General features: G+C 36.4%; 1 protein-coding gene across 3 annotated transcripts; it reads right to left on the bottom strand.

Moving 5' to 3' along the window:
- Positions 1–215: 215 nt before the first annotated feature.
- TFB2M (transcription factor B2, mitochondrial) lies at positions 216–16,080 on the bottom strand. Of its 3 annotated transcripts, XM_082615755.1 has the most exons (9): positions 15,936–16,080; positions 15,620–15,732; positions 14,834–14,922; positions 11,488–11,641; positions 11,007–11,155; positions 8,587–8,676; positions 5,792–5,854; positions 2,511–2,662; positions 216–842 (listed from the first exon to the last, which is right to left on the bottom strand). In XM_082615755.1, the coding sequence occupies exons 1-9, from the start codon at positions 15,980–15,982 to the stop codon at positions 665–667; spliced, it is 1,035 nt and encodes a 344-aa protein (XP_082471881.1). In that variant the 5' UTR covers positions 15,983–16,080; the 3' UTR covers positions 216–664. The 3 variants fall into 3 exon arrangements, with proteins under 3 accessions (XP_082471881.1, XP_082471879.1, XP_082471880.1); XM_082615753.1 differs by having other exon boundaries at positions 15,620–16,046; XM_082615754.1 differs by lacking the exon at positions 8,587–8,676 and having other exon boundaries at positions 15,620–16,046.
- Positions 16,081–16,170: the final 90 nt, after the last annotated feature.

Below are 16,170 nucleotides of genomic sequence, written 5' to 3'. Positions count from 1 at the left end.
AATTACTCACTGAAAGTACATTGACTATAACTGATGGAATTTAAAGTGAATAAGTTAGGGTCAATTTTATGTTTGAACAGATAGGCACAAAATCTTATTACTTAAAATATTTTAATTTCTAAAAAAATTTAAACCATATTAAAATTTAAATAATTTCATTGTACAGTACTTGATAATACATTTCAACAAACTGAAAAGTAAAAAAACCCACTAAATCAGTTTACTTTCCGAGTTTAATTACATACAAACTCTTCTGCTCCCCCAGGAGGATATAAAAATCGACAGTGAAAATGGAATATTTAAGTATAGAGTAAGATATTTGGCCAAAAGAATTTCTAAAACTAAATTTCATCTGCTAATACCCTATAGCTACCAGTATGCTTATAGTAGATAGGAATTTAAAACAAAACAAATCCAATTTGATCAAATCCACAATTAACTGAAGTTTTCCTTTTATTCAGTTTGAATAGAATAGCAGCCATTATTTTATCCAATACAGTAATGGTATCAACGGCACAAGAAATGATCTGCCTAGCTGTGCAAAACAAGAACAGTTATCTTCTGTTGAAAGGATGTGAGCTTTTCAAACTCAGTTCTTTTTCATTTGTGCCATAATTTCCAAATAAATAAACGGCTCCAGTTAATGTCTTATCAGTCCACTTCTCTATATGATTACATCTTCCATGAAGTCATCATATAGCCACTTATAGTTATCATCTTTGGAACACTCTATGGTTTCAAAAAGGTGCTGAAAGTCTTCAGGGTACATATCTATTACTTTCACATCTTTATTTTTTTTAATTTGCTTCAATATATGCATTGCATCAATTGGACTCAATGAACTGCAAAATAAATACAAAGTAAATGTGCTTAATTCTTTATCATAACAACTGTCAGTTAATATTGATAGAGGCGGCTTCTAAGCCCAATTTAAAATGCCTACCTTGTTATATATAATTAATCTTATTCCGTTTAATAGCCTGCCTATTATATATAGCTTTAACTACGTCTTTTCCTAAAGTTTCATGGCTTGCCTGTAATGAAAAGAGCTGATTTAGGCTTTAACGTGTTCTAATCAATTCTTAGGCAAAATTCTAGTTTAACATTGCCCTTAAAAATTCTTCTGCCTACCTTTCAGCTTTTAATTCTCTTCGCAAAAATATTCTTAACTCCATTTAGGTTCATGTAAAAGTTTTTTTTTTTTTTTTTTCGATACGCGGGCCTCTCACTGTTGTAGACCCTCCCGTTGCAGAGCACAGGCTCCTGTCGCGCAGGCCCAGCAGCCATGGCTCACGGGCCCAGCCGCTCCGCGGCATGTGGGATCCTCCCGGACCGGGGCACGAACCCGTGTTCCCTGCATTGGTAGGCGGACTCTCAACCACTGCGCCACCAGGGAAGCCACATGTAAAAGTTTAATAAGTACAAACAGCAGGAACTACTGTTTGTTTTCAGAAGAGGAAATAATTTTCACATTTTTATGTAACAATTACTGTGAATAAATTATAAAGCAGAAAACTGCCTTATTCTATTAGCCTAGCAAGAAACCACCAGTGAGCCTCTGACAATAACAAGTAAACAACTGTACTAAAATATTTTGGTGGAAAATATTTCCAGTACTTTTTGACTGTGAATGGAATCTTGGGCACAGCTGTAAACATCCTTTCAAACCACAGGCTCTCCAAGGCAATTCTTAACACTTTAAACCACAGTTTATCATATGTATTCCTTAATTTCCTACATTCTTGATATTTTCATTCAAAATAGCCACTATCACAAGGTGACAAGATGAAAAACAGATGATTTTTACTGGTCTACTGCCACTTTTAACATTTATTTTTACATAAATATTCTTTAATCATCAGCTCATTCAGAGTTATACATTAAATGATGATCAAATTAATTAAAATGATTATTTATTTTGCCCATCCTCTGATAGTACTTTGAATGACTATGGGCTGATGAGTACGTGGTAAAATGCGTAACTTCCAGAACTGTACACCTCAGCCCTATGTAAAAATTATATAGATACAAAGCAGGCAGTAACAGTATAATTTTTATAAGGCTTTAGGTAGAAACATAGAATTTGATTCAGAGCAGGAGGACTAGGGTGGTATAATGATCTGTGCCTACTGTGGCTAGGCAACAGAACCACTAACTACAGGCAATGATAAGAGGTGGATATGCTTCCACTAATGCCGGGGCAAGCAGCCAGTTCTTCATGTAGTTAAATTAATCCTGACAAAGATAAGACAAATTGTAGGCATCCCTGGTTGTTTTCTCAAAGAAGGAAAAAAAAAATTAAGCTCAGGAGATTATGTGGAAAATATATTTTCCTCAAAGTGTGTACTGGCGAGAATGAAGTATTTTGTTGAGACAAATAGATGAGTGAAAACATGGTACCTCACTGTTAATGAAGATATAAAAAATATTTTAAAAAAAGCTCTAACATGGAAGTACAATTTGCACATTAAGTTGCTACTTTTATATTTGCTTTTATTTTTCTTACTTACTGTAAATGGTCTATTAGCTTGGCACTGCGTTTCATAAAACACTGCCTTAACATGTGAAAAAACACATCATAGTTAAAAGGTGTTAAGGTTCCTGTAAATAAATTTCTATGAGGAGTCAGTTGAATAAAACACAGGTTTTGTTCTAATGATTCCTGCAGAGAAAGGAAAATAAAATGTGTTAGTCATAAAGTATTGCCAGTGCAAGACACTGTTCACTTATGCATTCAAGCTACCTTTTGGAAGAGGCAATCACAATACACCCTGCGTGTCCCTATAGGTTCTTTTTGGATGTGACAAGAATGCAAGGCCCCAACTGCTCTTAACCTGGGCCATTCCTCAGGGTTCTTTGCAGTGAGTCACCTTGGGGGATGAGATAATGTCTCTCTATAGACTGACATTAATGTTTGCTAAAGAGAGGTGGATTCCTCCGGCTCTATGTTCCTCAGCTGCAGTGCAAACCCACTGCATGCACACTACCCAACTGTGCAATATCACATTATTCCACAGGACACAGGAGTCTGTGTCTTTGCCCAGCACCCATGAAACAGTAACAGCTTATTAACCTGTAGCAGGGAAACATGAAATCCTAAACATGACACTAGCATATGCTGAGTCTCTTCTGTATTTGAGGCATAACACCAAATCCTAAGCATAACAAAAATTATTGCCGGGCTTCCCTGGTGGCGCAGTGGTTGAGAGTCCGCCTGCCGATGCAGAGGACATGGGTTTAAGCCCCGGCCCGGGAAGATCCCACATGCCGCGGAGTGGCTAGGCCCGTGAGCCATGGCTGCTGAGCCTGCACGTCCGGAGCCTGTGCTCCGCAACGGGAGAGGCCACAGCAGTGAGAGGCCCGCGTACCGCAAAAAAAAATTATTGCCTTATAATTTTTAATTGGATTTTAAAAAATATAGGGTTAGCAAACTATGATACATGGCCTGCCTGTTTCTGTATAATATGGAGCTCAGAAGAGTTTTTACATTTATAAAGGATTCTTAAAAAAACAAACAACAACAAACCCACAAAGAATATGGGACCTGCAAAGCATAAAATATTTACTCTCTGGCCCTTTACACAAAAAGTTTGCCAACCTGCTTTAGTATATAGCATTATACAGATTAAAATAAAAACTGTATGTGACTTGATGTAACATTAAGATGTTTTTTCCTCTAAAATTATTCCTCAGAACAGAGGGAGCCTTATGTTTGAGTTCTTAGGAAATCTCACATATTAGCTAGTAACCCCTTATTTACTTTATAATAAATACCTATGTATATACATATTTAAACATAAATACTGTTTGTGGAAGACATGTTGGCCAAAAAAAATTTCAATCAATTCTGGTTTCTAGTTTTGAATTCCTGTAGCTGAAGAAATTAGTAAAAAAGGAAGGCAATAAAATTTTAACATATTTAGCAATTATCAATTAGGGAGGGGAATAACCTCACAATTGATAGCATTATATGTTGTTGTTAACAAGTCTTTTGAAGGTGACTTTATTTTTTATTTTTTAAAATATATTTATTTACAGTAGTTGTGGCTCACAGGCTCTAGAGCGCAGGCTCAGTAGTTGTGGCACACAGGCTTAGTTGCTCTGTAGCATGTGGGATCTTCCTGAACCAGGGCTCGAACCCCTGTCCCCTGAACTGGCAGGCAGATTCTTATCCACTGTGCCACCAGGGAAGTCCCTTGAAGGTGACTTCAAACAGCATTTTGTAAATAGATTTGGAGTTACAGATATAGGTTTACTTGATAAGTAGGGAAAAAACAACTTTCCTGATGTTCAATAAATGGTTATATGTAGCTTAGGAAAAAAGTTCCAGTGACAGCACAAAAACATGGCTTCAAAAAAGTATAAGCCTCAAACCACTTGGATGGAAATGAACATCATGTGCTTTAAAAAACTGTTAAATATCTAAAAGCGCTTTTGTAACAATTATGAACACACCGACAACAGACATGAAATATCTGAAAAAATTTTCTCATAAAACGTAACATTTGGTTATTTCATTTTCATCCCTAAAAGTTTATGCATTTATGTCGGCCAAAAAAATGTTTTACCTTTTGACACTGTCATTGAGAAAATGGGAAAGTGTCCTATATGCAGGGTTATTAATTTCAGGGTCATTTGGATAAATTCCTACTGGTATCAAGCCAAAATGTATTACCCCTATTCTGTTTTGTAAGGCTACATAAATTACGTTTATGGATAGTGAAACACAACTAAAATCACAATGATCACTGATTATTCTAAAATCAGAATATTTCTAAGTTGATAATTTTCCTTTTTTCCTTTAGCGGCAAGAGTGAGAAAAAAACCAAAGTAGTAAGCAATGGGAAAGTCAGACTGAACTAATATGCTGAGATTAGGGAATCATTAGTATTTAATTCTGAAGTGGAACTTCTGAATTGAGTCCGAAAATTGTTTTTAAAACTTCAGCTACTTTATTACAACTTCACTATAAGTAGCCCTATATAATCTAAATGGAGGATCACTCTATAACATAATCACTTTGGTTCTTTATGAAGGGAAAAAATAAACAAAAATTAAAGCCCAACCCCTAGGGTAAGAAACAAGATGTACCTGTTAGTGAAATAAACCACTATAAGTAGTAATATTACATATCTGATTTATGAATAAGGTATAAAATCTTATTTTCAGTTTATCAAATTAGATTAATAATCATTTTAATATTCATGTCTTTTCCAAATTTGAGAGGTATCTTCATTTCAAAAGTTAAAAATAGAAGTCAGGGGCTTCCCTGGTGGTGCAGTGGTTAAGAATACACCTGCCAATACAAGGGACATGGGTTCGAGCCCTGGTCCAGGAAGATCCCACATGCCACAACTAAGCCCGTGCACCACAACTGCTGAAGCCTGTGTGCCTAGAGCCTGTGCTCCGCAACAAGAGAAGCCACCGCAATGAGAAGCCCGCACACCACAACGAAGAGTAGCCCCCGCTTACCACAACTAGAGAAAGCCCGCATGCAGCAATGAAGACCCAACGCAGCCAAAAATAAATAAATAAATTTATATATATAAAAGAAGTCAGAATCTGTGTTTAAGCCTATTACTCTGCTAGCATTCATTGTATAAACAGCTGAAAAATTTAACTCCCTTCCAAAATAATTTGAATATATTAAAATCAATAAGGTATGTTTAAAAATTTTTCTAGATATTCTAAAATTAAAAATTTAAATAAATACAGAATACTAGATAATGTAAAAGAAAACAAAGACTGTTACATTAGAGGAAAAAGGGGAAAGGTATTCATTCATTCTTACCCTATGCTTTTGCTTTGCCAGCTGCCCATTTGCGGTATATGTGCCAAATGATAAGCAAGACTCCTTGAGTGAAGATAAAAAGAAAACATTTCTTTCAGTTCTCTTTGTGCAAAGTGCCCCACATTATTACTACCTTTAAAATTGTCTTGCCTAAACAACATAATGAATTAAAGCCAAGTCTCCAGTCTAACTGAATGTAAGAAAAACAACGTGTGACAGTTAAATCATATACATTTCTCTTCTCTCTCATTTTTTTTAGATAAAGAAAAGGGGAGTCAAAGGTCTAGCCAAATACTGCTAACTCTATTACCTGCTTAGATAAAAGAGAGTTGCCCTTAATATAATTATGCAAATACATTCTAAAGTTATTTTTAGTAGCCAGCATATTACAGTCACAATCAGTTTAGGGGCTATCAGATCAATTATGGGGATGTTTTTGCCCTACCTTAGTGGAAAAACCACTGATATGAATATGCTGGGACATGTAGGGAGATAGACAAAGAAACTTGTGTCAATTTTTAAAAGGATCATTACTTCCTTGTATCTAACTTTTGTACATACAATTTTGTACGTGAAGCAATTTTAAAAGATGACCCAACTGAAAAATTATTGTGTGTGTGTGGGGGTGTGTGTGTGTGTGTGTATATATATATATATACACACACACATTAAATTCCAAAATAACAGCATTTGACACAGACTGAAAAGACTAAAACTTATAATATTGGATGTAAGGTCAGAAACGATAATTTGTACTAATTGCAGTGGCAACTGACGTAGAGTGAAAAATGCAACTGTTGCTCATCTGTGAAACTCCCAGCAGTTCCAGGAATGTCACTAGGTGGAGGAAGGCAAAGCAGCAGCAACAGCGGGCACTGCAGCTTCCCCCCACACTTGGTCTATCCACAGCAGTTTAGGGCACTGCAGTGGGCACAGAGAAGACCTCACTCCCATCTACCAAACCCACAGGAGAGGAAGACCTGTAAGACCTTGGGAATTGAATTCAACAACGGACCATCCAGTAGTAGATATGTAATGGACAAATGTTAAAAATGCTGGGCCCAGAAAGACCTCTCCTTTCTGGAGGTTAATAAATGGCAAAACTCAACATAGGGCTTTTGAAAACAAATACTGCAGAAAAAGAAAACTATCCTGAAAGCTGAAGTCCTCAGAGGGCCTTCTATAAAGAAACTAGCCAAAAGCCAGGAAGAAAGAAGCCTGTGCTCCACAATGGGAGCGGCCACAACAGTGAGAGGCCTGCGTACCACAAAAAAAAAAGAAAGGATTTTAGGGAAACCAAGAACTACAGTACCAAGATTACAATATGTAGTATAGGCAGAAAGCAGGGTCAGTGCCATGAAGGCTAAATGTGAAAAAGATTTCTGGGAATACAGAAAAAGGATGAGAGTAAGACAGATATGAAAGACAAGGAACAGAGAGAGCCAACCTAAGAACCTGATACGTTCTGGAGGAAAAAAACCAGAATCGGAACAAAAGCTAAAATCAAATGAGATAACGTTCTAACAACTAAGTATGCACTGAAGGTCTTAATGTGTTCCTGGACAAAAGCAATAAAGAGACTACATAGAGAAACACTCTTTTAAAATTAAACCAATACATCCTTGGAAGAACAAGTGCTCATAAAATATACAAACATAGGGCTTCCCTGGTGGCGCAGTGGTTGAGAGTCCGCCTGCCGATGCAGGGGACACGGGTTCGTGCCCCGGTCCGGGAAGATCCCACACGCCGCGGAGCGGCTGGGCCCGTGAGCCATGGCCGCTGAGCCTGCGCATCCGGAGCCTGTGCTCCGCAACGGGAGAGGCCACAACAGTGAGAGGCCCGCGTACAGCAAAAAACAAACAAACAAACATATTCCTTATAAAAACAATTATATATATACTCTAGTCTACTAAAATAAAAAAAAGAGAATGGGTAAATTATGGTATGAAAGAAATGGTATTTATTTATTTTTTCTTATGCTTTTAGGCCTCTATTAAAAATGGCAGCCACACACACACACACAAAATGGTAGACACCAGTCACGTGTGGCTACTGAACATGTGAAATGTGTCCAGTCTGAATTGGTTTTAAGTGTAAAATATATGATGGATTTTTAGTACACAAAAAAGAATGTAAATTATGTAGTAACTAATTTAAAAATATTACACACTGAAATAACGTTTTGAATTGAGAAGATTCAATAAAACATAATATTAAAATTAATTTCACCTGTTTCTTTTTTACTTTTCATAACCTGGCTACTAAAAAAAATGTAGAACTACATATGTGGCTTGTATTGTCTTCCTATTAGACAACTCTGATCTTGCCTAAGGAAATAAACTAAAAAGGGGAATGCTCTATAATGAGGTATTAAATAGTCATTAAAATTTAAGAAAAATGTTTAGATAGAAGGGAAAAAAAATCTTATAATTAACTATTAGCTATTAAATGAAAAAATAATATAATCTCCTCTACACAAAAAAGAAAAAAAAACCCAGGAAATATAAGACTAAAATTATGCCACAAATATCAATAGTGACCTCTGGGTAGTGGAACTGTAGTGATGATTTTTTAAATTCTTTTCTTTCTTTAACATGTCTCACATTTTTATAATGAGAATATATTAGTTTTATAATGAGAGAAGTATATAAATATTTGTGACAGAAAAACATCAGTACAGTGCTCTATTATCTTAAACACTTGGGAAAAATAATAAAATTAATCTGGTCACAGAAATACAGCCTCTTTGAAAAACCATGAATTTCTTTGTTGAAATTTAGAAGGATTTTACTCACTGTATGCAGGAGCTTAATCCCACAAGCTATTTGACAGAGCACACTTAATGCTTGATACAAGCCTGGATTTTGGGGATTTGCCATTATTTTCTAGTAAAAGGAAAACAGAAGTTACATGTTATACATAGCTATAGCTAATCAGTCAAAATCATATGTCAGATCTTAATACCTTAATGATATCTAGAAATGAAAGAAAATTAGAATTAAATGCAGAATCTTAACCATTTCAAAGAAGAGAAAGTCTTCTTAAACTTTCATATTGAAATATATCATCATGTACACTTCAAATATAATGTATTTGAGACTGATTTCCTTTAGCCATATCACCTATCAGGGCAAATTCTCATTAAACAAAAAATGACACCGAAGTGTATCATTACTGTGGTAAAGGGTAAGTGTGATAGAAACGTGCATTAGCTGGGCTATTAAATTTTGAGTCAAGAATTACTTAGGCTGACACTTGAGGATCAGAGGTACCTCACTGAATGAAAGGGCACTACAGAGAGAGAAAACCAAATGTGAAAAGGTCCATGGTAAAAGAAACATTAGAAGATTCTACTAGTAGCAAGATGAAGCCTGACGAAGCATTTCCTATTTCTCTTCCTTTCATTCCTTCATGTATGCACACAGCCTCAAGGTTCTGAGTCCCCTACTCTCTTCCAGGGACAGTCACTATTTACTTACTATTTGGATCTTAGTAGGTAAGCAAATCATCCTTTCATCTCTTGCTTTCATCTCCCACTGCCCCCCCATCTCAGCCCATAGTTCTCTTATATACAAATAAGCATTTCCAGTTATCTTGGATTATAAGATTAATAACATGAAGCATTCTGGGCAGCAAAGAAACATAACTCTTAAGGACTTCAGGAAGCCCTTTGATTTCAAAGAATAAAAAGTCTAAAACCCTATGTTCACTACAGCATTATTCACAACAGCCGAGAAAGGTATATAACCTCAGTGTCCACTGGTAGATGAATGGATAAAGAAGATGTATATGTTTTACATATACATATATACACACACATATAACTCAGCCATGAAAATGAATGAAACCTTGCCATTTTTGCAACATGGATAGATCTAGAGAGTATTATGCTATGTGAAATAAGTCAGACAAAGGAAGATAAATACTATATGATTTCACTTATATGTGGAATCTAAAAAATAAAACAAATGAACAAACATAAAAACAGAAACAGAGTCACAGATAGAGAAGACAGAAGGCTGCTAGAGATGAGGGGGTGGGGGAATAAGTGAAACAGATGACAGAGATTATGAGGCACACTCTTCCAGTTACAAAATAAATGAATCAGGGGGATGAAATGTACAGTGTGGGAAATATAGTCAATAATAATATAATATCTTTGTATGATGATAGATGGTAATATATAGACATCTGCCATCATTTTGTAATATATAGACATATCAAATCACCATGTTGTATAGCAGGAACTAACACAATGTTTAGGTCAATTATATTTCAAAAAACAAACTCAGAGAAAAAATCACATTTGTGGTTACCAGAGGCAGGGGTGGAGGGGAGAGGGAATAGAATGAATGTGGTCAAAAGGTACAAACGTCCAGTTATGTAGTGTACAACTACATAATTAACACTGTGGTATGTTACATATGAAAGTCGTTAGAGAGTAAATCCTAAGAGTTCTCATCACAAGGAGAAATATTTTTTAATTTTGTATCTATGAGATGATGGACGTTCACCACACTTATTATGGCAATCATTTCATGATGTACGTAAGTCAAAACATTGTACTATATAACTTAAACTTATACAGTGCAACATGTCAATTATATCCACTGCCGGAAATGGATAAACAAAAGGTGGTGGGGTGGTGTCTAATTATATAATGGAATATTATTCAGCCTTAACAAGGAATGACATTCTGACACATGCTACAACTTGGATGAACCCTAAAGACAGTATGCTAAGTGAAATAAGCCAGACACAAAGTGGAATACTGTATGATTCCATTTACATGAGGTACATAAAATAGTCAAATTCATAGAAACAGAAAATAAAACAGTGGTTACCAGGGGCACAGGGCAGGGGGGGAGATGGGGCATTAATGTTTAATGGGTACAGAGTTTCAGTATGGAATGATGAAAAAGTTCTGAGAAGAGATGGATGGTAATAATAGTTGTACCACAATGTGAATGTACTTAATGCCACTGAACTGTACACTTAAAATAGTTAAAATGATAAAATTTATGTTATATACATTTTATCACACAAAAAACCTTTTAAAAAAATAATACCTAAAGAATGTTCTATAGAAATTTAAAAACAACCTTAGTACTCTCAAATGTCATGAGCCCAAATTAAAATCACACAGATTAAGACTACTTTGAGAAAAATCGCAGAACATTTAAAACAAAAAATTAGGTACTTGTTAATAACCTACCCGGCATTCCTTTTCAGTAATAAACAAATTTAGTTCTACTCGTCCATATTTATATACAGAAGTACAGGAATATAGGTCATGTAAAAGTTTCCAAAGTGCACTTCTCTCATTTTTAGGTGGTAAGATCCCAATTGCTTTTAAAGGGGTACCTGTTAAGAATACAAGCAAAAATATTTAAATAAATTCTTAACACTTTTTTCCTATGACCATATTTTACTGAGTCAAATTAGGTTAACAAACTATATTACTTTAAGGTTATTTCGATCAAAACTAAGCCTTAGCATCTTTCCTTGATCTGGAACTTGGCTTCCACAAAACTGCTGATTGTATCTAGGTGAGGGAAAAGCCATATTCAACTTAAGAGCAACCACCCATAAACTGTGTAATATAAACATTTACACAAATCTCAACAAACCTGGTGTACTGCTAGAGAAAGCTGACAAATTGTAAGGTACTTGCTTTACTGAATGACAAAAATCACCTTTTGACCAAGGCTGTGCTTCTATTCCCAAATACTGAAAAAGCATATCTGAAGTCATAATGGGAGGTGTTAGTATTCCACGACTTCTAGGATCCAGTTTAAAGAAGTCACAGTAGACCACTTCTAGTCTTCCATTCACCTTTTTTCCTAAAGACTAAAGAGAGACAGAGAGAACATGTTTAGAAATTTCAGTGTTAGGCAGACCTTGTAACAATTCCAAGATCTACTTCAAAAAGTAGTTCTTATAAAAAATATTGCTATCTCAATAAAGAGGCAAAGAAAACATTACTAACATACCCTAAAATGTAACAGTTAATAGAAATCAATTAATGTCTGAAAAGTGAATACAATATTACCAAGAAAAAGCCCCCAAAATAGAAACCTTCAACAAATTATTACATATTCTTTTACTTTCTTTACTTTATCTAAATGGCTTCTGTTATTCAGAGCTGTGATTCATCTGCTAGTCATGGGAAGATGTTTTAACAGAAAATAACAAAAAAAATATTAAAGTGAAAGGCAGATAGATTCAAGAGAGCATTCCTTTTTTCCAGAACAGTTTAGTTAGTCCTTCACCAAATGAACTTGTAGCTCACTGTGTAGGTCACTCTCCATTTCCCTCTTAATTGTTCATTTACTTTTCTTAAAGACAGAGCCAACTATAGAACGAAAGCTCCCTGCACACTAGAAGATATCCAATATACCTCAATCTTTTTACTGCCCTGATGTGCTCACCTGGCAGTAGTGCTGGAGAACTTACTAGTGAGAGGAAGTGTTAGCTATAGACCCTACAAACTTAATTTGAAGTTACAAAAAATCAAATAGAAGAGAGCAATGTTTTGATGTGCACACTGAGGTTTTCATGCACAGAAAATTCTACTGGTATTTATCAAGGTTTCAGTGAATTTGCAATTTAAAGTTATGAGTTAAAAAACCTAAGTTTTCTTAACCGTTTGAATTCAACCTATAAATATGGTTCTATTCCTAAATTTAGTAAATTTTAATGATTACTTTCAAGGGGACCCTTGAAAAAAACTAGTGAAAGGAACAGACTGGAGGTAGAAACCATATATTTTTGGTTATGCTGATTTTGAGATGCCTATTAGGTTATTAAAGTGGAGATGCAAGTAGGAAGTTATAGACCTGAATACTGAAGTCCAGGGTGAAGACATAAATGTGCTGAAATAAGACACAGTTTACCACAAAAGCTGATGTCTCTTCATCTGAACACATACAGATATTTCTGCAGCAACAGTCTTCACAATTCAAATGAGATATATCACGATTTATTATTATTTTGGTTTTTTTAAAGATATTTTATCTTTTTTTAAAAATTGAAGTACAGTTGATTACAATATTGTGATGATTCATTATTACAGAACACAATTGGCAACATGTGTATCTCTAGCACATCCAGATAGGAAAACAAACTGTTCCTGCTTGAAACACTGTTAATGTGAAGTCCCAGGAATTTTATCAGGGAAATGGAGTAGGGGAGAAAGGGATCTTTTAAAAATAATTAACTAATTAATTAATTTTTGGCTGTGTTGGGTCTTCATTGCTACGCACGGGCTTTCCCTAGTTGCAGCGAGCAGGGGCTACTCTTCGTTGTGGTGTGCAGGCTTCTCATTGCGGTGGCTTCTCTTGTTGCAGAGCATGGGCTCTAGGCACGTGGGCTCAGTAGGTGTGGCTCGCAGGCTCTAGAGTGCAGGCTCATCCATTGTGGCGCATGGGCTTAGTTGCTCCACGGCATAGGGATCTTCCTGGACTAGGGATCGAATGTGTGTCCCCTGCACTGGCAGGTGGATTCTTATCCACTGCACCACCAAGGAAGTCCATGAGATTTTAAATTTAGATAAAAATCCAGAGTCAAGCATTATCCTTGAAAATAATTTTAGTTCTTAGGAGCAAAATTGTGAGCCTTTGGGTGGCTAGAAGCACTGTCTGCTGAGAGCACCACTTCAAGGTCCTGATTCTGGGCTGCAAAGGTTCTATATAAATGAATACTTCTCTTTTATTCTTGCAAATATACATGAATTCACACAAAACTTCGAATGGCTTTTCACTTTACAGTGAGTGAAAGAACGTATACTAATGGCTGAGCTCAAGTTAGTGTTGGGGGGGAGGGGGGAATAGGGAGTTAGACGCTTAAATTTTGTGCTTACATTAACAGCTTCAGAAACATTTTATGACTGATATTCCTGTAAGAAATACTGTGAGGAATTCTCTAGTCCCTACTCACTCTATTTCACTGATTCAACTGTTTTTAAATTGAGACTACTGTTATCTTGATCTTATAGAAAAGCAACCATTGTGTTACAGGATAACAAACTGTAAACAGAAGGACATTTTAATACCACCTTAATTATTTTGTGAACATGTAGATTAATCTTCAAAAGTACCCCCCCTTTAAAGACCAAGATAAGAGCTATCTTGTTTTTAATTTCAGGGTTGAAATTTCAGATGGCTATGTTTACTAAATCACATTTCATGATCTTGAATCTTTGAATAATTTTATGGATTCTTTTTCTCTTCATGTTTTTGGAATTCCAGCAGATTTAACATCAATTAAATAATCTGAATTCAAAAACCTTGAATTTTTTCAGTTGTAGAAAAACAACCATCTAATGTGACAGTTATATTTTAAAAAGAAGGATTTTGTATACATTTTCATCATTTTTTGTTGTCATCTTGCACTTTCAGATAACACTATTTTACATGGTTTCAGGAAGTTGGCACAGAGAAATATAAGTTTCCTGAATTGAATCAAAAGATTTATAAAGGAGGGAAGGAGAGAAAGAGAACAAAAAAGAGGCTGGCAAAGATGCAAGGAGTTTCCACTTTACTGTTATGTGAACTTGTCAGCTATACATTAAGCCAAACTCACTAAAAAATCCATTTGGATAATGCCTTTACTCCATGCAATTTATTCTGAATACACCAAACTTTTCTTGCCTCTGAAACTCTAAGTCCAGAGTTAACACAGTCCCATTAACCTAATCTTAGCATTCCAATTAGATTCTAAGCTCACTTATCCCCTTCTAAGAAAGAAGAGGCACAGCATAGCCTGTTAGTATGAGGAAACAAGCCTAGAGATACCAGTTATACATTTTGTTCAGTCACCCATCTGTAGCAGAGCTAGAACCAGAAAAAACGTCTCTGAATCCATCTTTCAGTCATTCAACAATCACTGATACTTACTGTGTTCTAGTCACTGGGCTAACAAGATACAGCATAGCCCCTAAAAGTGATTGTTTAAAAATAAACTGTGTGCTTAATTTTACTTCCCTAAACCACTCAAAGGTAGCTGATTGAAAATAAATTATTTTTAGAAACAAAAATATACCTTCAATTGTGGAATAAAAGTCTTGTCACTTTCAAGGGCAATCACTTTGGCACCACTTTCAAGCAATGCTCGCGTCAGGATTCCAGGACCTAGTGTATTAACAGAACGAAAAGTTTATTTGCAAAAGAAACAACATAATCTTTTTCAGTATTAAAGAAATTAGATGTTTTACCTGTATGATATAATTTTAATTCTCACAACATTCCCAAAGTGGATATTACACTCCTGATTTACATATAAGGAAACTGCGGATTAGATACAGTCTTGACTCCACCATCGCAACTGGAACGTGGTGCTGCCTGGCTTTGAATCCATTCCGTCAAAGACTGCAAAACCTGCGCTCTTTACAATGTTTCACTACCTCTCAAGAAAAAACAAACAAACAAACAAAAAAGTTGCCTCTAGCTTACCACTTACTCATAGACTCTCTGGATACATACTTTTATCATCAAAGATATTGCCAAACCTGAACAGAACTGACTCCCCATGATAGGAAATGGTGCTTAAAAAATTATTTTTCAAGAAGTCTATAAATCTTGTGTTCCCGGCATCCTGCTGCTGTCTATAGAAGATGCACGAAAGGTTAGGATAAAAGTTCTTTTGGGAAGATGGTGAAATCTAAGAGCATGTTTTATCAAAGTATTTTGTAAAGTGCAAACTGCTACAGAAATACCTTGTGGAGTGATGATTAACACAGGCCATATAAGGTGCTTAAAGGAAGAGGCCATGTTTTACACAGTCTGCAGAAGTGAACATTCAAGAAAATGAAGTCCACGAGGGTCTCACCTGGATTGCACTCCAGGAATAGCTGGCAAGATTTTCGTTTTCCCCGTAGGATCCGCACCAAGGTCTCAGCCACTCTCGGGCTGGTTATGTACCGCTTGGTCTCTGAGCGGCATCTGTGAACACGCGAGGACGATTTTCCGAATCCCACACTGGGCATCAGGTGCGGGTAGTAGTCAGACAAGCCACGGCGGTTCCCCGCCGGGACGTCCATCAGCCTCACCGCTCCCGACTTCAAAATGCAAAAGCGCCCAGTGCGGGTGAAGGCTGACAGCGTCAGCCGCGAGGGAAGTCCCACCCCTGGGACCCACATTCTCACCCTCTAAGGTTTGTCCCAGTGGTCGTCACATCGTCGACGAACTCCATACAGGGAAGCCCACGTGCTACATCTCCCTGACCCGGGTCTAGGCCGGCGGAAGTAAACACTCCAAACCTTGCGTGCGAACGACCTCTCCAGCTTGCCTTTGCCGTCACTTCCGTTTCCGTACCGGCGCAGACGCCCGAGGACTGTGAGTGGACGGCCGAGGAGAGAGACGGACCATCCAGGCGGTGTC

This window comes from Mesoplodon mirus (genome assembly GCF_964341445.2).
Source record: "Mesoplodon mirus genome assembly, chromosome: 3".
Classification (NCBI taxonomy): Eukaryota; Metazoa; Chordata; class Mammalia; order Artiodactyla; family Ziphiidae; genus Mesoplodon; species Mesoplodon mirus.
Note: the sequence above shows the minus strand (reverse complement) of the source record. Positions and strands in the feature narration are given on the sequence as shown.